Source organism: Tachysurus fulvidraco, chromosome 18 (genome assembly GCF_022655615.1).
Source record: "Tachysurus fulvidraco isolate hzauxx_2018 chromosome 18, HZAU_PFXX_2.0, whole genome shotgun sequence".
Classification (NCBI taxonomy): Eukaryota; Metazoa; Chordata; class Actinopteri; order Siluriformes; family Bagridae; genus Tachysurus; species Tachysurus fulvidraco.
In genome coordinates this window covers 3,030,004-3,049,443 of record NC_062535.1, presented here as the reverse complement: position 1 = coordinate 3,049,443, position 19,440 = coordinate 3,030,004, and the positions used below count along the sequence as shown (strand labels likewise).

General features: G+C 38.1%; 1 protein-coding gene across 2 annotated transcripts in view; it reads right to left on the bottom strand.

Moving 5' to 3' along the window:
- Positions 1–240: 240 nt before the first annotated feature.
- The window catches only part of erbb4a (erb-b2 receptor tyrosine kinase 4a), a 91,224-nt gene continuing 72,024 nt past the window's right edge, over positions 241–19,440 (bottom strand). The window contains exons 10-27 of one of the 2 annotated variants that reach the window (XM_047803645.1): positions 18,461–18,534; positions 16,457–16,547; positions 13,539–13,738; positions 11,654–11,786; positions 10,668–10,761; positions 9,944–10,098; positions 9,742–9,786; positions 9,438–9,570; positions 9,174–9,296; positions 8,995–9,093; positions 7,980–8,165; positions 5,676–5,831; positions 5,494–5,557; positions 5,270–5,416; positions 3,233–3,330; positions 2,997–3,131; positions 2,268–2,544; positions 241–1,770 (exon numbers count right to left, since the gene is read on the bottom strand). In XM_047803645.1, coding sequence (XP_047659601.1) covers positions 935–1,770; positions 2,268–2,544; positions 2,997–3,131; positions 3,233–3,330; positions 5,270–5,416; positions 5,494–5,557; positions 5,676–5,831; positions 7,980–8,165; positions 8,995–9,093; positions 9,174–9,296; positions 9,438–9,570; positions 9,742–9,786; positions 9,944–10,098; positions 10,668–10,761; positions 11,654–11,786; positions 13,539–13,738; positions 16,457–16,547; positions 18,461–18,534 — 3,046 coding nt within the window. In that variant the 3' untranslated portion in view covers positions 241–934. Of the gene's footprint in view, positions 1,771–2,267; positions 2,545–2,996; positions 3,132–3,232; positions 3,331–5,269; positions 5,417–5,493; positions 5,558–5,675; positions 5,832–7,979; positions 8,166–8,994; positions 9,094–9,173; positions 9,297–9,437; positions 9,571–9,741; positions 9,787–9,943; positions 10,099–10,667; positions 10,762–11,653; positions 11,787–13,538; positions 13,739–16,456; positions 16,548–18,460; positions 18,535–19,440 lie in introns of those variants that run through there. The other variant, XM_047803646.1, reaches the window with a different exon arrangement.

Here is a 19,440-nt window from a genome sequence, read left to right as displayed (position 1 = left end):
ATATTTTTTCCTCAAAGATTGACTTGATTGTATTGATAATAGTGTAAATGTCACGCAAATCTCAAACAGCACGGCAGGGTTTTACATTAAATAAGACATTTATTTATTATTTTTATCAAAAAGAAGATACAACTGTACATGAGCAGAAGAAAAACAGACAGAAGAAAACACCAAGGCTAGTTAAATAACGCGCGTATGTATTTATAGAGGTGTAAAAGAAGACATAAAAATGTTAATATATTATCAAACACAACCATGTTTATTTGCGTCTTTAGATGGCTATGAATTGCCTGTGTGTCTTTTTTTCTCCCCTCATAGCCAACATGGCATCCACGCCACGTTTGAAAGAGGTCTTGGCAGAATAAAATCCAGCAACATACAAATCATTTGATAAGGGTAATAGCAAATGTAGTAGAACATGCAAGAAGAGCATTATATATGGAGGAGAAAAAAAAAACATACTATCCATAAATCAGTCAATATGGCACTTCGGACACACTCTCACAGAGAGTAAATGAAAAATTATCACATTGGGCTAATATTTAGGTTTGCTCATAAACATGCTAATTTTGCCAATGATGTGTGCAACCTTTAAAAAAAAAACAGTATTCTTGGCAAAAGAGGTCCCGGTTCAAAGGTTTATGTTTGCCTTTTTATTAGCAGTACTATGTTATAACCAACATCACAAATGAAGAGTCATTAAACTAGACAAGACTACTAACTTATAAAGGATGGATGGGGGGAAGGCAGTATTCTTGGAATAATACCTGACTGAAATTGTGTTCACACTGACAGTATGGATATTTGTGTTTGGATATATTATATAGGAATGAATCAGTTTGTAAATCAGGAACAGTATCATTCAGAAAATAGTGGAAAAGAATGGCCTGCTGGTCATGGAATCAGGCTCTGGAGAACATGGATGATTATCATGTTACACTACGGTGTTTCTCTGGCGGTATGGCGGAGGAGGCAAACTTGTTCCTGGCCTCATGGCTTCAGACTCTGAAGTGAACTCTGGGTTCTTGGTAACAGTAGACCGGACACAGCCATTCTGCTTGTTTAGACTTTGTCTGTAGAGGCTTGAATGGCAGCTCTGGGAGGAGCTATGAAGGTTCCCTTGGGATACTTTAAGAGGAAGACTATGTTGCCAGTAATCTGGGTTGTCAAAGGTCTTCCAGTACTTCTTGTCCACCAGGATCATTCCAGGATGAACTTGTTGGGTAATGCTGCCTGAGTGGATTGGATGGCCTGAGAGCCCACTTTTACTAGCAGCTACGGACTTTGCCATATGGACAAGTGGCTCTACAGGACCAGGCTGGACTTGGTGGTTTACAAGGCAAGTCTGATTTGAGGATACAGCTTTGCTGGGATTGACATGAAAACCATGTGCAGAATGAGTATGATGAACATTGTGGTTTATTGGTTCACTTTGAGGATGATGAACTGGTGGAATTGAAAAATGAACATGTGCTCCTTGGCTGCTGTAATGGGATCTTCCTTCTTTTGCCTGTGCTGTTAGCGGTACATGACTGATAGATGTGCTGGCTGCTGTTGTGAACTGAGAAACTTCATTTTTCTTCAGAATCGCTTTGTTTATATTTCCTTTGTTGTGGAAAGTATTGAGATAAACAGGTTCATTACTATATTTTTCATCAACCTTTGGAGGTCCTTCAAATGTGCTGTGGTATGCTGGGTTGTCCAGTGGCTGAATTTCCACATTTTTCCTTAGTGTCACAAATGGATTCTCTTCAACAACATTCTGTTTGTCTAAAAAGATGTAAAAGACAAAGCATCACAACGGTACCCTAAATCACAAAAGGCTATGCTGGTTATTCTTATTACAAAAAATATTTTCAATGTATGAACGGGCATAACCTATTGATGCTATCTAAACAGTAGCCCATAAAAAAAACTTTTCAGAAGTACAAAATGCATATAATTGAATATGCGTCATTTGGGCCATCCATTGTCTTAGTCATGGACACCTGACCATTATACTCATATGTGGTTCTTCCCCAAAGAACGTTGGAAGCACAAAATTGTCTAGAAATTTCTATATGCTGAAGTATTACAGTATCCCTTTACTGGAACTAAAAGGTTTCACTCTGATAGTGCCATGGGTTCGGATATTGTTTGTAGTCTCATCAATTAGGTTTCCAAGCAACCAAAACTTCGAACTAGACATCTCTGTGGAGCTTCCACTTGCCTGGTGGGCTGGATAATAAATTTCACTACTCTGAGACCACAAAAAAAATTCTCTCTACCTGATGAGCTGTTGTCCTTTCTGAGGGCCACGTATCCGTCCTCATCAGTTTTCCCCCGCTGTGTCTTCTCTGGCAGGAAGTTTGGAGAATCTACAGTGTAGCACTGGCTGCTGATCCCCTCCACAAATACAGCACTGGGCTGCTTTTTCACATTTTTGTCACCATCCTGTGAGCTTTGAGCCACCTGCTGGGTTCCACTTGGGCTGAGAGATACCTGGAAACATTCCCCTGCTTCTTCCTTTGGACTGCAAGGTACATCATGGTTCCGAAAATGGTTCTGTTCAATGGAAAAAAACACAAGGGAATACAACTCTTGCTTTGAGACACATTTGCTGTATAACGGCAATCTCACAAAATTTATGATTTCTAATAATAAATTATTTGCAGCTATACAAAAAATTATTACGATTGGTCTGAATTCTCTTGCCAATGGATGAAGCAAAAAAAAAAAAACATTTATTCGGTGCCAAAGCACTGGATACATTTTTTCAATAAAACCTCTTCTGTGTGATAATTTATTCACTAACGTCTTTTTTTTTTATCAGTTTATGTCAACTGCCAAACAACGAGATTCCGTAAAATGATTGAGCCGTTGCTATGGAAATGACTTATTAATACTGTATAACCCTGGTGCTCTCCCAATAAGAACCACTGATACTGCTGTTACAACAGTTGGCTAATCGGAATTAAGTGCATTAGTGGGATAGTACTCGTCATCAGAGTGCGCACTTTTGTTCTTGATGAACAGGCTTGTGGTCCCAAAAATTCCTCAGCATCTAAGAATTCTCCCCATTCATCATCTTCTAGAAGACTTTGAAAGAATTTACTGTGGTTGGGACTGGGCAGCCTGATGCAGTCATCCCCCTGAGACAAACAAAAAAAGATCTGCAATTACTTTCTGTCCCAGAAAGTATCTTCAGGTAGTGAAGAGAACAAAACTGTTCATGTTCCAGCAGCTTGCTCACCTGGATGACTAGGTATCTCTGAGGGTCTCTCGCCATCCGGCAGAATTCTGCAGCGAGCTCTTTAAACCTGGGCCGACTGTCAGCATCGATCATCCAGCCTTGAGGTGGTGACACAACGTGACAACATAAGCCGAGGAGTGAAGCGACTCAGTGACAGCTTTGACACATGCAGCTGCATTGGTTTATTTGAATGCCATAACAACACTGCGGACAAAAGGTCCCATCGGCCTCGAGATTAGATGTCACTGTTTTGCTGACATCCTGACTCGCGAATCAACTCAAATTACAGGGCTGTTGAGAATAAGAACGATTTGCTCCTTAAAACTCATTTGCATGCACCACTGATCTCTATTTTCCCCGCAATAATTTTCCATGTCTAAATAACCAGCAATTACTCAAGCCATCTTTGTAACAGAAATGCATTGTTAATTAAAAACCTCATTAAAAATCTTTGATTAGAACTAAACACATGTCAATTCATTTATCTTCAATGTCCTTCTGGTAAAGCAATTACAACTAGATCCAGTTTACCATTTTTTTTTTACCAAAGGGTTTTTCCACATTCTGGAACTAAAATGGACGTAATTAGGATTATATGCCACAAATTGGCACATAATATTGATGTTGTAGATTATATAGTTTGATATATGATAGACAATAAAGAAATAAAAAAAAAATATATAAAGACAAATAGAATGCTGTACAAATGAGAAGAGTTTGGTTTATTGCCGATTTATTTCTGTATGAATAGTAAATAGCACTTAATCCAGTTCATTCCAATATCTTGCATTGTATTGATTTATATAATGCTTTGATAGTTGCGGATATAAGTTATAATAAATCTACTAAAAACAGTACTTACAGTTAGCAAGCACTATTTGGTCTGTCATTGAGTTATATTTCCAATTAAAATGCTTTGTTCTTTAAAGTGAGGATATGAATCTGGCCGTGTATATTGGCAAAAACAAATAAACCGCTAAGTATCTATGTAATCACCGCCATTGCTGTGAATGACCAAATTAGTTGTGGTACAAACTAAGCAAATTGAATCATGAACACCGATGAGCTATCATAGCCAGTCTGTAACAGATTTGATCGGAGGATTGGGGTTCAAGGCCCAGCACAGCCAAGTAGCCACTGCTGGGCCCATGAGCAAGGCCCTCAACCCTCCCTGCTCCAGGGGCGCTGTATCATAGCTGCCCCTGCACTCTGACCCCAACCTCCTTAGTCGGGGTATGTGAAGAAAAGAATTCCACTGTGCTGGAATTAATAATAATAACCAATAATAACAATAATAAACGCTTCTATGCTCGTTCTATTCTAAAAATTTATCAACCAAATTTTGGTTATAAAAAAAAATCTTCAATTATCACATTCCCACATTATTAAAAATGAAAGTTTTATATTTCACAACCTCATTTTAGTCTAGCTGAGTCAATGAGCAAGTAAGGATACTGTATACAACCATAGAACTGCTGATCCACAGCTCAAGCATTGTTCACAGAAGCCTGTGAGAAATAAACAATTTGTTGGAAAAATAGCTTCTTCGAAAAAAGGTTTCACTTTTTGGTGAGAACAAAATTGAACTAGGGATCAGCAGCCCCATTGTGGTGGTAGCATCATTTTGTGGGTACGGTTTTCATCAGCAGGGACTCAAAAAGTGGTCAGAGTTGGGAACAAAATAGATAAATCCAAATACTGAGTAATCTTAGAACAAAACATGTTCTAGTCTACAGGAGATTTAAAGGAGAATGTTCAGCAAGAGGTTGAACCTAAGCATAATATTCATAGCTATTGTATGCTGTAGTGGTTCAAAACCCAGAAACAATGTGTTAGAATGGTCAAGTCAAAAGCCACACACCAATATTATTGAGAATCTGTGGCAAGACTTGAAAATTACTGTTCACACTGACATAGTTTGAGTAATTTTGCCATGGACGCCAAGTATAGCGATGCCAATGGACAAGAAGGCGCATTCAGTCCAATTTCAATTACAGGCTATAACATTACAAACATTTCAAAGGGGTTCTGACTCACATTTAACCATGACAATATATACATCTATGGTGCATATAGGGGGTTGAGGCAGACGTTCTCCTTTCTCCAGGATATCTGGGATCTCATGAGAGAGAATCCCATCATATGGCTTTCCTCCAAATGTCATCAGCTCCCAGATTGTCACTCCTGGAAAAAGGAAACATGTCTTTTACATAATGGACAGAGAGTCTCCTATCAAAATATGGGGCATGTTATTCTCTTACCATAGCTCCAGACATCACTCTGGTGTGTAAATTTTCTATACTGTATGCACTCAAGGGCCATCCACTTGATGAGCATTGACATTGACAGGGAAAGAAAAGATTATCATACAAGTATAATGACATGTTATATCAACGTATCTATGCAAGCGTGATCTAGAACATCCATTTATTTTGTGCCTGACCTTCTTGTCTTCTGCATTATATTGCTTCTCATCACCATCCAGGAGGTTAGCAAGCCCAAAGTCAGCAATCGTGATGTGGTTTGGAGATTTCACCAAAATATTACGAGCAGCCAGGTTTCTGTGGACCAGCTTTCTCTCCTCGAGGTACATCATACCCTGTTAATATTTTAAGCAATTTTGCCAATATTAACCGTTCCCCCAAAACAACTTTTCAAACTTTCTCTTTAGTGAGAGGTGGCTACATTTACAGCATTTGGCAGATGCCCTTCTCCAGATCGACGTACAGATGTGCTTAAGTCTCAATCATTGAATACGTTATCTCTAGGTCACTAGGTTACATACTAAAGATACCATGAGTCTAAAACATTCTTCAAGTTTTTTTTAAATAAACATACAGTATATGCAACAAACAAGGAAGGAAGTGCTAGTTGAAGTGTTTCATGAATAAGTAGGACTTCAACCGTCGTTTGAAAATGGCCAGTGACTCAGCTGTCCAGGAAAGTTCATCCAACCACCTTGGTGCCGGAACAGAAAAGCGTCTTGTTGAATACTTGCCTATAGTATAGTACACATATCGTTGCTGTCGGGCGGAATCCTTGTATCTCCAAAACCATTACGTTTCAGGAAATTTAAAAAAAACGCCGTACCTTATCTGCAATGCACAGGATTTAGTCTGTGTTGCAGTGGATTGTCTTGTGCTAAATTCCTATCCTCAGTCGAGCACCAGAACTAGTGGGGGTCAAGATTTTTTTTTCTTTGAGCCCAGTGTTTTGAAGGCATTTCCCTCAGAAGACGTGTTGATTCGTTGCGACTCTTCTTGAAGAGAAATATGCCGCGAAGCTCTGAGGAAGAGGTGGACAGTTGAAGTGTCCAATGGAGTTAAGAGATTTGTGCTCAAGCTATTTTCAAGACTTTAGATTGGTTAATAACTTGTAAAAATAACAGACCCACGTGGGGACTGTCCAATAGCATCGATATGTGAAAAAATATGAAATTTACCAAATTTGGACATACGAGGTTTCCGCCCGACAGCGACGATATACTATAGGCAAGTATAAAGGGGTATAAAGAGATTCACTTAAAGCTGCCATTCAGAGCCAGTGGTCCCAAATCAAGAATTTGTTCAACAGAGAGTTTAGTTACAGCTTTGGAGTTTGAAATCCTAGCAATCAAGTAGGAAGCCATGAGGCTCTGTTATTCACTAACACCAGACAGCAGTTCAGAATAATCTGTGATCAATCAACTATCTATAACAAAGTATGTCGCTGATTATCCTAATACTTATAGGTATCATAAACATTTGCAGACAGAAAGGAAATTTGGTCAATTTAGTGAAGTAATTGATTGGTGAAGAAGGTGGTTTCAGGTAAACGTGTGTGGCTTGGCTTAGGCTTAACAGGTGAAACCAGCATATAAAGTATAATTCTGTGTTTTTGGTTCATTCAATCTGCTACCAGGACTGGGCCATGGGGTACGGAACATGGGAGGAAAACTGAAGCCATGACAATAAACGCTGGCCTACCAGCTGCCTGTGTTTTGACAGCTGGTGGCTACTCATTCCCAGCTGGATGTTTCAGTAAGGACAGGATTAGCATCAAGGCCAATAACTACAAAGACAGTAATCAAAAAGATCTGCGGCCAAAGAAAAAGATGATGACAGCAAATACACTGGCCACAAGTGTTCACAGTCTTATCCAAGCCTTCCGTCCAGCTGAGGATGCACACCATCTGGACCTAAGCACATTTCCCTTTGGACTACCATATTACAAGTTACACCATCCTACCATCCCATCCTTTTTTCTTATCTATCCATTTTCTTTCTGCCTTTCCCTATAGGGAATGCAGTGGCACCAAGCGGCAAAGATCAATCCAGATTTTTCTCCTCTGAAACAGATTCCAGCTTCTCCTGGGGAATCCCAAGTCATTCTCTTGGCAATCCTAACCTGTTCATCTCCTGATTCAGAGGTTCTGATACTACTTATTCTACTCCGAGTTATCACTCTATCACATGAGAGTAACCCAAGCTACCCTGTGGATGAAGCTCATTTCCACATCCTTATTCTTATCCGTATACCTTTTTAGGGCTTGCACTCCAAGATAGAACGAGTGACTCAGCACCTGTAAAAGTGCTGAGCTCCTCATCATTAAAAGAAGAGAACGCACTGCAAACCTACGAAACCTGATTTCCGCCACCTGGAAATCTAAACATTATTCTTTTGGAAAACTCCCATTCCATTTACTTTGTTAACTGATCAACCACAAATCAAATGAAAATGATGGAGGCAATAATGTGGATACTCTTACCTTGGCAATCTGCACACACCAGTTAAGAAGTAGCTGAGATCCAAGGTTGTCTTTGTGCTCGTAAACATAGTCCAATAGGCAGCCATGGGGCATGAGCTGGGTCACTAGTTGCACGCTGGGGCTCATACACACCCCAAGTAATCTCACAACATGGGGGTGATCCATACTGGACATCAGTAGCACAGTCTGTTAAAACAGAGAAGAGAAACATATTTCAATGAAGAATATTATATTCATTCATTCATCTTTAGTACCCACCTGATCTCGGTAATGGTTGTGATTGAACCAGAACTAATCCCTGTAACAATTCTCATAAAATTCTATATAATGGTGGATTAAATAGTATCCTAAATTTCAGTACACCACAAACAGACAGAAACAGTATGAAGCCGTGAAGGTAGATGTGTGTGTGTGTGTGTGTGTGTGTGTGTGTGTGTGTGTGTGTGTGTGTGTGTGTGTGTGTGTGTGTGTGTGCGCATGTGTGAATCCGCTGAACTGTTCACACTTATATCTGCTGACAGTATGTGGTTAATCGTGATAGTGATGACTTTATACTTACATTTTCACATACACAAGCACGGACTGGCATGCGCTAGATTACCCATATGTATTAAATGAGCATTTTGTAATTTTTAGCACCCTCTGCTGTCTGCAAATTAGAACTGCAATGAAAAACAATGACGAACTCCTAGTGAAATGCATGAGTTGTCTGATTTTCCATCCAGATTATTACATATATAACAATAATAATAATATATAAACAATATTTTTACATTATATTTTATATATTAATTATATTATGTCACACATATATGTTGTATTTAACATATTTTCAAATCCCAGCTAAGTTCATTAATCAAGGCTGATTAAACTAAATATATAAAAGCTTTTTTATTATAGATCTTGTTATATAGTCTCCTCAAATTGCCAGCTCCAAATCAAATAAAAAATCACTAAAGGATTAAGAAGTGGGATTAAATGTGATGTTTTATGTTTAAATGTTTTATGCACTTACATCCATAAACTTTGCATTGGCTTTCGGTCCTGTAGTTTCACTGAGCACTTTTACAGCCACTGGGATTTTCACACTCTCACCTTCTGGTATCCAGATGCCCTGTTAGAGAAAAACATAGAGGTGACATCATACACGGGCCATAAAAATATACCCTAAATGTGTATAATGTGTATATTTACCTTGTAGACCTTCCCGAAGGTTCCAGATCCCAGAATTTTAACCCTCTTGAGTTCAGTTTCCTTCAGTAAGCGCAACTGAGCCTGATTTGGTGCAATTCCACTGGCTGTAAGAGGCTCAAGGAGCTGATCGACACACAGATCCCAGATCAGTTATTACATTTACACATGCACATGAGCTATACAGCTTTATACACACACAGATGCCAGATCAGTTATTACAAATACCTATACCATACACCTTTATACACACACACACTGTCGCACCTCAGTGTCCAGGAAGCGACGCAGAGCTCTTTTCTTCTTGATTCTACTGCGTCTGACAAAAATGGCCAAGCCGAGAGCAATGATGACGACCACAAACAGTCCACCGATCGTTCCAGCTACAATCAGTGGAGTACTGAAAAATAAATTTCAGAACGAAATAAATAAAAAGGTGTTGCTGTGCTAAAAGTCATGCAAAGAAACGAGCAAACAGGAAGTCTCGACTGGACGTCCAGATTGACCGTTATCACGAAGCAGCGAAAGAGAACGGTTTGAACAGTACAATAATGTCCGAGACTCATCGCACCTGTCCAGGAATCCAGTGCAGTCCTGGATGTGGGAACCAGTGCACCTGGAAGTCAATCAATCAATCAATCAATCAATCAATCATTCAATCATAAATTCTCTCTCAAAGTCTTTTATGTATTAGATTTTGAATATGTTCACAAGAAAGCCTAAATGTTGGACATAACAACAACAACAACAACAACAACAACAATAGCATTTACCCCTGGGTGCAGTTGGGGTGGCAGGGTCGGCACTCGTTGTTGGCTTCGGCGTATTTGAAGATGAATCTGTCGGCTCCCTGCAGGCCATTAGGACATTTCTCCACACAGTTAGGTCCGTCTTTAAGATGAACGCACTTTGTACAGTGATCCGGCCCCTAAAGAAAGAACAACAAAGAAGATGTAACTATTAATGGATAAACAGCAATTAAAAAATATTTAACTGCAAAATCCAATCACACAACAGCGCCACCTAGAACAACGTACGCCGAGTGTTTTACTGCTTCACTGCTCAAATACTCAAACAGATCAAAACCCGAGTCATAAAGCCACATCGTTGGTTACTTTGCTGCAGTTGACGCTCCTCAGTGTTAACGATACATTTTACACAAACGATTGGAAAAGCATGAATTCAAATCGCGAGCTAAAACGGATGGTTGTTACTTCAGCGACTCGGAAAAAAAAACACTATCGTTATTTTACGGTAATTATTCTTAAGCCTGTCTGAAACAGTGTAAAAAAAAAAGCATCAGTGCTTCTTTTATCAAAGTTTATTTACTGAAGCAAAAGTGTTTCGGAGATAAATTCGAAAATTTTTCAGAATTAAAAAAAAACAAACAAAAACAAACAATGCTTTGATCCCAGATTTAGTACGCAGCCTCGTAAATAAGTAACGCTAACTTCTATCATTTTCAGCTGCGAATTAGCACAACGTGTTGTTTCTTACTGGTCCGTGGCAAGTTAGCGTTTTATCTCCAGTTTTCTCGCACTGGCTGTCACACTCCATGCACGTCGAGCCGTTGATGAACTCGCGAACATCTCTGTAACACAAATAAATCAGGTGTGATCGTAAAATGTTTTATTTCAGCTCTGTTCAGGAGCGTTCCTGGTTTAAAAAGCACTTAATAACGTTAGGTTATTAGCAGCATCAGAATCAGTCATCCCTCAGAATTCACTCATGTCCATGTTCAGTGCTCGGGGCTCAGTGCTGAACTAAACTGCTCTGACACATTCTCACTTAGCTAGTGTTTGTTGTTGAGTATATAACTATAATTCTGTCAGGACCACTTTGTCACAAGGGAATTTATTAGATGATATGTACAGTTAGTGTTGGCGGTATGGTTCTGTTCTGGGCAAGAATCCATGCGCCCATCCGTGCGCATGCATGGACAGAGCGGGGAGAGCAGTGACTAGAAAATAGAATAGACCCCCCCCGTATAACAGAACCACTAAGCATGCGTAGTATTAGATATGCTCACTTACGTGTTTTTGGAAAGTAATAAATGAATGGATAGATAGATAGATAGATAGATAGATAGATAGATAGATAGATAGATAGATAGATAGAGAGAGAGAGAGAGAGAGAGAGAGAGAGAGAGAGAGAGAGAGAGAGAGAAATATGTGGAGATTTATGCCGAAAACTGGTACAAGGATCACAGGTTTAGATCGCGGCAGCAGCGATGAGCTAGAACGGCTCTATGAATGGGAGTGTAAATGGTCGGGTAATATGAATGATGTAACCGGATTGGTGCGCGTCGTGGACAGCTGATTAACAGCTGATGCACGCTTGACGACGTGGCCCGCCAGAACTAACGCAATGCTTGATTGTAGTTTTAGAAATGGACCTGGATCCTGGATGTGATCCCTGAAACGATAACTAGAAACAGTTTACCTCTGCCAGGGTGGTTACACAGTTTCAAGAAACACACTGACCCATGGTAGAGGTTACAGGACTTCACACACGTCCTCCCACGACTGTAGAACCTACAGGACACACACTGGTCAGGACCTGGACCCCAGCATCCTGCTTCAGAACACAGCGTGTCACACACACGCTGCTCTTTAACTGTAAAACACACACACACACACACACACACACACACACACACACACAAAATGGTTAGGACCAGGAACCAAAAAAACAAAAATATAGATAGATAGATAGATAGATAGATAGATAGATAGATAGATAGATAGATAGATAGATAGATAGATAGATAGATAGATAGATAGATAGATAGATAGATATTATGGGGAATTTGTTTATCATCTAAATGCACTTCTGTTATCTATTTTAAATGAGTTTTTTTCTTTTGAAGTTAACATATTAATAATTCATCTGATAGAAAAATGTATGTCCATTTTGTTCAGTCAGCTTCCCCGAGCTGAGAGACATAATAATTACACTACAACTGGTATAGACAAACTACACATTAGACTGTCATCTGTGTATGAGTGCACACGCATACAAAGCAAGTGACGTTCTAATACACACTAATACACACTAATACACACTAATCCACTAATAAGACGGTGCCGAGCTTAACGCTGTCGCCGAAGTCAATAACATCTATCCTACACTCGTCACACTGACAGCCAACTGTGAACTGCACGTCTTCAGTCTCAGGGGGTTTAGTGCTCTCTCTGTGTGTGTGTGTTTGTGAGTGTGTGTGTGTGTGTGTGTGTGTGTGTGTGTGTGTGTGTGTGTGTGTGTGTGTGCATGTGTGTGTATGTGTGAGTGTTTGTGTGAGTGTGTGTCTGTGTGTGTGTCTATGAGTGTGTGTCTGTGAGTGTGTGTGTCTGTGAGTGTGTGTGTGTCTGAGTGTGTGTGTGTCTGTCTGTGTGAGTGTGTGTGTGTGTGTGTGTGTCTGTGAGTGTGTATGTCTGTCTGTGAGTGTTTGTGTGTGTGTGTGTGTGTGTGTGTGTGTGTGCGTGCGTTAAGTGCAAATTCACCTTTTCTACAATAAAAGATTAAACAGAAACGAATATTGATTTTTTTTAATGAATTATTGATGTTAATGCAAATTTATGAGTTGGTTTTACATGAAACACTTAAGCGTCTCTGTAGCAGAGAGACTCTGAGTTTGGTGTCAAAAACTGTGATTAATAACGTGATCAAACCAAATTATTTGGGGAATGAATGTAAAAAGAAATGATAAAAAAAGATTAAAAAGAAAAAAAAGATCCTATTTATTTATTCTGATGCTGAATCAGGAATATTTGTATTGTGCTGCGGCTGCTGGAGGATCCGGAGTCTATCCCAGCATCACTTAGGGGAGCAGTGAGAAAACCCCCTGGATGCATCACAATCCATTACAGTGACCATTTCTCACTTCAGTCTTATGGATCCTTATTACTTCTGACTAGTAAGTTTCAACAGAGCCCCCTAGTGGAGCAGTGTGTTATTGCACTTAAACCATTCTATTCTAACAGATTTTATTAATTTTTTTAATTTTGTTTTTTCCTCTTGCCTTTAACTTTCTGTTATTAGGCCTTCAAATCACTTTCATGTAAGTCTGTATGTTTTAACAATATATAATAATCATATATTTTATTATTAATTTGCCATGTAGCCAAATACAAAATAATTTTTTTTATTCAATTCTTTAATTTTATTTTTAGCTTTTTATTTCAGCTTGCAGCCCTATTATATTATATTATATCTTATGTATAGCATGCTCTTTAAAAAAAAAAATTGATTTCAACACATGGAGCAACTCAGGGGTCCAAGCACCAGGGAATGAAATAAATACTAAAAGAATGCTGTTGATGTTCCTGCTTCTGCTGAAAGTACAAAGTGAAACTGGGCTCGACTGACCGCACTGTTGCGTCTCCTTGTTGTTGTTCAGCAGCGCTCTCTGACCGCTCGAGCGAAAAAACCTGGTCCAGTTCAGCGTGTGGTAGAAACACAGCTGGCTGTTGTTGCTGATGTACACGTTCCCGGCGCTGATCTCCTGTAGAGACTGGAAGCTGAGGGACGTGATCCAGCGTTGCTTCAGGATCAGCAGAGAGATACCACTGTGGGAAAGAAAGAAAAAAAAATGTTTCTCAGGTGTGTGTGTGTGCGTGTGTGTGTGTGTGAGAGAGAGAGTTTGTGTGTGTTCAGCAGCTATTTTAAAAAATAAATAGAATTACCTTAATGTCAATGCCCTTATTTGTTAAAAAAAAATCTTCTTTAACAAAGATCAAACACTATATAGTTAGAAGAGGACAAAAATAATGGCAAACATTTAAACATTTAAATCAGGCGAGACAGGAGAAAGAGCAAAAGACATAATGAATTGTAATATATATATATATGTGTGTGTGTGTGTGTGTGTGTGTAGCGATTTTTGGCTTGCGAAGCAAGGTGATTATATATGAGTAATTATAATGCGTTATAGTGACTCTAAATATTTTAACCTAAGTTGAAATTAACAGTAATGGAATTAACGCTACACTTATTTGGTCTGTTCGTCCGGCGAACAGGCCGTGTAACCTTTATTAATTCTATGAAAGCGATATCTTCCCGGCCAAGAAAGATTTACTTCCCTTTTACTTTATACTGTAATGTAAATTTAATTAACTTAATAGAGCATGTAGTTCAGACCAGATGTTGCAGATACCTTAAGTTTGTGAGTGATACTCAGAGACAATCACTTGTGGCACAAAATCTGGCATTTAATGAATGAGACAAAACACAACATAAAACTAACTACACAAACAAACAAAAGAAATAGGGAAAACGAAGATGACAATAAAATAACACAAAAGGAATTAAAATTGGGAAAAGGGAGGAAGAGACTGGAAAGAAGAAATTAGAGAAAGGAAGGAAAGGAATGGCAAGCTTAGACTTAAAAATTAAATCACACCCTAACTGGGAAATCGTCACCAGAAACTTAAATTCACCTCAAGACACAATGCAAGGTTCATACTTAAATTACGCATCTAAATTGGTTGGTAAAGGAAACGGTTACTTGCATTGGCTTACTGCACAAGAGTCCGGATGCAACAGAGAAATCTCTGAAAAGTCAGTTAGGGTGGGGTCAGACGTTCTTCCAAGTTCTCCTGAAGATCAGAGCAGTTGTCGTTCTTGGAAGTGAAGCTTGCTGGAACTTCTTTGAAGGAAGATGGAGTCGTCTCAAAGCTGTTCCGAAAGTCTGACCACGGATTGGTGGTGTTTGTGACAATTTAAAGGTCGCGAACTCCACCCATCTTTGGGGAGATGGCCAATACTACGGCCTGAGATTTTGGAGGGAAAAACTCCCTTTGTTTCAGGTGTCTGTGGGCGTGGTTTAGCTATCAAACTTTTAGATGACTTTAAAGTTTGATCCAGTGTGTATTAAGACGGTATGGCGCCTTTCGTGCTCAAATAAATTACAACATTGTTTGAAAAATGAGTAACCGATAATTTTGTGGTCATTTGGATACTAAACATGAAAGGGAATGATGGTATAAATGCAGCGGTACATTACATATACAGATTAGTAATCAAAGTGTAACTGATGTTACTACAATGTTGTGTTCTGATACATGAATAAAATACACCCTTGTCTGGAAAGTAAGGAGCAAATAATTTTAAGTCAGGCAAGCCTTAACAGAAGAAACACATTACAACAAGGTTATAAGAATAAGAATCTTAGAGTATCTTATCTACTCGTTTTATTAGTTAAAGGAATGTCTCATTGTGTGTGTGTGTGTGTGTGTGTGTGTGTGTGTGTGTGTGTGTGTGTTCTGGTTGAAGGCCCCTATGAGTTCAATCAGAGAAGCGGCATGGGGTTATCTGGTCTTTGTGTAGGCTCCAGTCATTCTGGAGCCAGTTGTGTGTGTGTGACACTGGGTTGCTCATCGGTTGATTGAAGATTAGATGCCGAAGTTTAGGGTGCCTGGGACATGAAATCTAAATGACCTGTACCAGACGCTACATATATATATAAAATATTTTTACATTTGATCTATTAAGCAAGACTTTTTAATGATGATTTCATTTCCTTAATTTATTTTACATTTTATTCAAGAAAAAAACATAAGGAAAGAGAAACTTTCCCTGGAACGGAAATGTTGGTAGACTGCACAGACAAAAACCGAACTGGAGCTATCGTGTTACTTCATTTTGCAGATATTTGATGATAATAATTAAATGTAAAATGAAATGGATAAAAAGTACATTGCAATGTTGTTTAAGAGATAAAACATGGATAGAAAAGAGTGAGAAACTTGTTGGGGGGGGGGCAGCCTCCTGTTTGTTTATTAATAACTGTAATTGTAATTTCCACAGAATCATAGGCAGAAATTGTCTCATGTCTCGTGTCACATCATGTCTAAAATTGTAGACAAGAGGGTGGTATGAGGGTATGAACAAGGGTCAGAATGCGTTCTAGGGGTCCAAGCACCCAGAGCCGTCTATTACCCAACAACAGACCCTAGCACATACATCATAGTGCTAACACAATGTGGCGTTTGTGTCCATAAGACTCATCAATTGTCCTTTTTAACGATCCCTAAGTGTGGAAACTCAAAATGTTCTCGTCTTTTACAAGTTAGTTCCTGTTACGCAACCAATTTTGTTACAGCATAATTGACCTGAAATGTAGCAAGAAATGCTGATGTGTAAATTGCTGACACTGGAGACTCCTTCCATGTGAGGTTAAATTACAACGTTAAAGTTCATGTCTTTTTCTTTTCTTTTAATCCTGTGTGTGGTGGGTTGGGGTACAAACTTATCCCCACATGAAGCATGTATTAGAAGTGTCTTACCTGTAGAGCGTCCTTCCTCCGACAGTAACAAGGTTAGAAAAGACACCAAAATCCGTCATGTTTTCTGGCCACGACTGGATATTCAAGTAGCCTGGAACAAGAAATCATCAAAACTCAGAAGTCTTTTCCTAAACACAGTTTAGCGAGTCATATCATCAAATGCTTAGCACTGTATGCTTTCCGTGCTAGCAGAAAAGCAGAACGAAATGAAGAATGTAGTATTGTTAAAGTGGGAATCTTGTTGGAAACTTAACAAAACCAGTATTTAGGAATGAAATAATATACATTATTATCTATATCAGTGTGCAGTGTTTAAAAGTTAAAAGGGATAAATGAGTCCCTTGCTGTTAGGTTGTAGTAAAATAATCCATGATGCAGTCACTGTTATGTTTTCTTCGTTATTGTGTTGGTACCTAGGATGTTTCATTCCAGCCATATTCTCATGATTACAAATCTAAAAACTTTTAAAGTTGTTTTTTTATGTTTTGGTTTTTAATGAAAAATTGGAGCTGACCAATCAGAGATGAGAATTCAACAATGCTACACTTTAAGGCATGTTAATGTTAGCTACAAAGAAAAAAAAAGCACAAACTGTTTACAGATTATTCAAACAAATCTCAAATACAGTCATTTTTTTTACCGGTTAGAATTACGTATATTTGATTTCCGTCTTATTTCATCAATCTAAAGTTGCATCTTTAAGCTGGTTGAGAAACTAGTGTGAACTTTCTTTATAGGAACGTTGATGGGACTTTTAATAGACTGAAAATGACAAAATATGAACGAATACGAGAAAAGTGAGAAAATATTTCAAGCCTTTTTTTTTCTAATACAAGAAAGCTAGTAAAGAGTTTTAATATAAGTGCCTGGAATGATCAAATGGAGGGTTTAAAAAAAAGAAAAAGAAAGAAAAGAAGTTAGTTTCCTATGAAGGAAGCACTTCACTTTATTAGATGTTTGTTGTGCTTCTGTCTGGGGTTCGAAAGTGACAGAAAGCTTTAATATGAGACGCATTTTATTGTTTTGAATGTTGCTACATTTAATCAAACCACGTCGCGCAACACTGTGCTCAATTTTCTGGACGCTTCCATAACCATCGATTATTACGTCGCTCTCTCTCTCTCTCTCTTTTCTGTTTTTTTTTTCTCTTTCCCTCACTCTCCAGACTGCAATACATCTGAAATTCTGGCTGCTAAAGTTCTCACTGTCTCTCTTTAATGCACTCTGGTCACCCATTTCCTGTCATATTCAAAAGAAATCTTTTCTCTTCACCTATAAAACCCAGCACAGCAGCACCCAGGGTGTTCTACAGATCCAATCTGACTCTCTCTGAACTCACTCTACTCTCACAACACACAATTTGTGCAACTATTAAGTCACACAAAAGAATGTTTTCCGTTTTGGGTTGTGTTTTTCTCGACGGATTTAACTGCTTGTGATGTTTTATTGTTTTTTTTTTCCCCCTAATATTTACTTTGGCTCATAAGTGCAAAATATTACTGAAAAAAAAGAAAAGATCAAATTCACAATCGCAAACAAAAACCAACAACATTAAAAATGAAACAGAAGTACAACTTCATAACCAGAAAAAAACAAGGTTACATGCAGCAAATCAAAAAAAAAAAAAAAAAAACACAAAAGTGAAAGCAACATTGCTACAGTGAATCTAAAAACACAACAAAACTCTAAAAAAAAAAAAAAAAAACAACCCCAAGGCAGAATAGACAACAGAAAATCCAAACACAACACTGAAAAACACAACGGCTACAGAAACAAAACTACAGCACAACTGAAAAAACAACAAACCCTAAAACACAACAGTAAACCTAAAAACACAACAACTCAAACACACAGCAGAAAAACAGCTAAACTAAAAATCACCACAGTATATCAGAAACACAACAATAGGGAAATAAATTCACAGCTACTTCAAAATCACAAAAAAAACACAAATTCAGAGACACATCAGCAAAACAACTAAATATCTGAGATGAACAAACTCACCTGTGATTTCTCGGACAGTGCGGAAGACATTCAGACGCTCGGGGTCCAGAGCTGCGATACCGTGGTACATGTCTCTGGAATGAACACGTAGGAAAGAAAAGAAAGAACAAATGTCATTTGTGTGAGATTTTCAAATGAATTTATTGAACACTAAAAAACAACGATGCATCGGTTATAAAGTCTAATTATAAATGGATTTATACAATAAACTAGAAACGTGAGTGTAGAAATCTTTGATTTGAGCCATGACAGGCCTGTGTTTTTATTGTAAAACCAAAACCACAACAGTAAATCATAAACACATCAAATCACAAACACAACAGCAAAAAAAAACACACAACAAATCAAACACAACAAAAAAAATCGCAACAAATCAAAAAAGAGCAAAAACACAACAATATCAATACAGAAAAAACTCAAAAAACACAAGAGTAAATCAGAAAGACAACAACAAAACAAAGAAACACAACAAATCAAAAGAGCAAAATCACAAACAAAACAAATAAAAAGAACAAAAACACAACAGTAAATCAGAAGCACAGCAACAATGTGTACACACACACACACACACACACACACACACACACACACAACTCAAGAAATAAAAGAAATAAAAAAACTTAAAATTTTAGCTAGCAAAAATATCAAATACATGAGAAGTTGCCATCATTAAAACTTTGAAGATTTAAATTTAATTAAAGATTTTATGTAGAATTCTGGACTTATTGCATCTAAATAGAATGCTCAGGATGTCTAGGAATGTGTGTGTAAAAAAAATTGGAAGAAAATAGGATTTTTTTTCACTTCTTTGTGTCTCTCTGATAAATGTGTTAATAATAAAGCAATAGTGTGGATTTCGGGAATTAAACAATTGTTTCTGAAGCTGTGTGTATTAAAAAAAATAAGAAAGAAAGAAAGAAAGAAAGAAAGAAAGAAAGAAAGAAAGAAAGAAAGAAAGAAAAACCTTTCAGAAAGTTGGG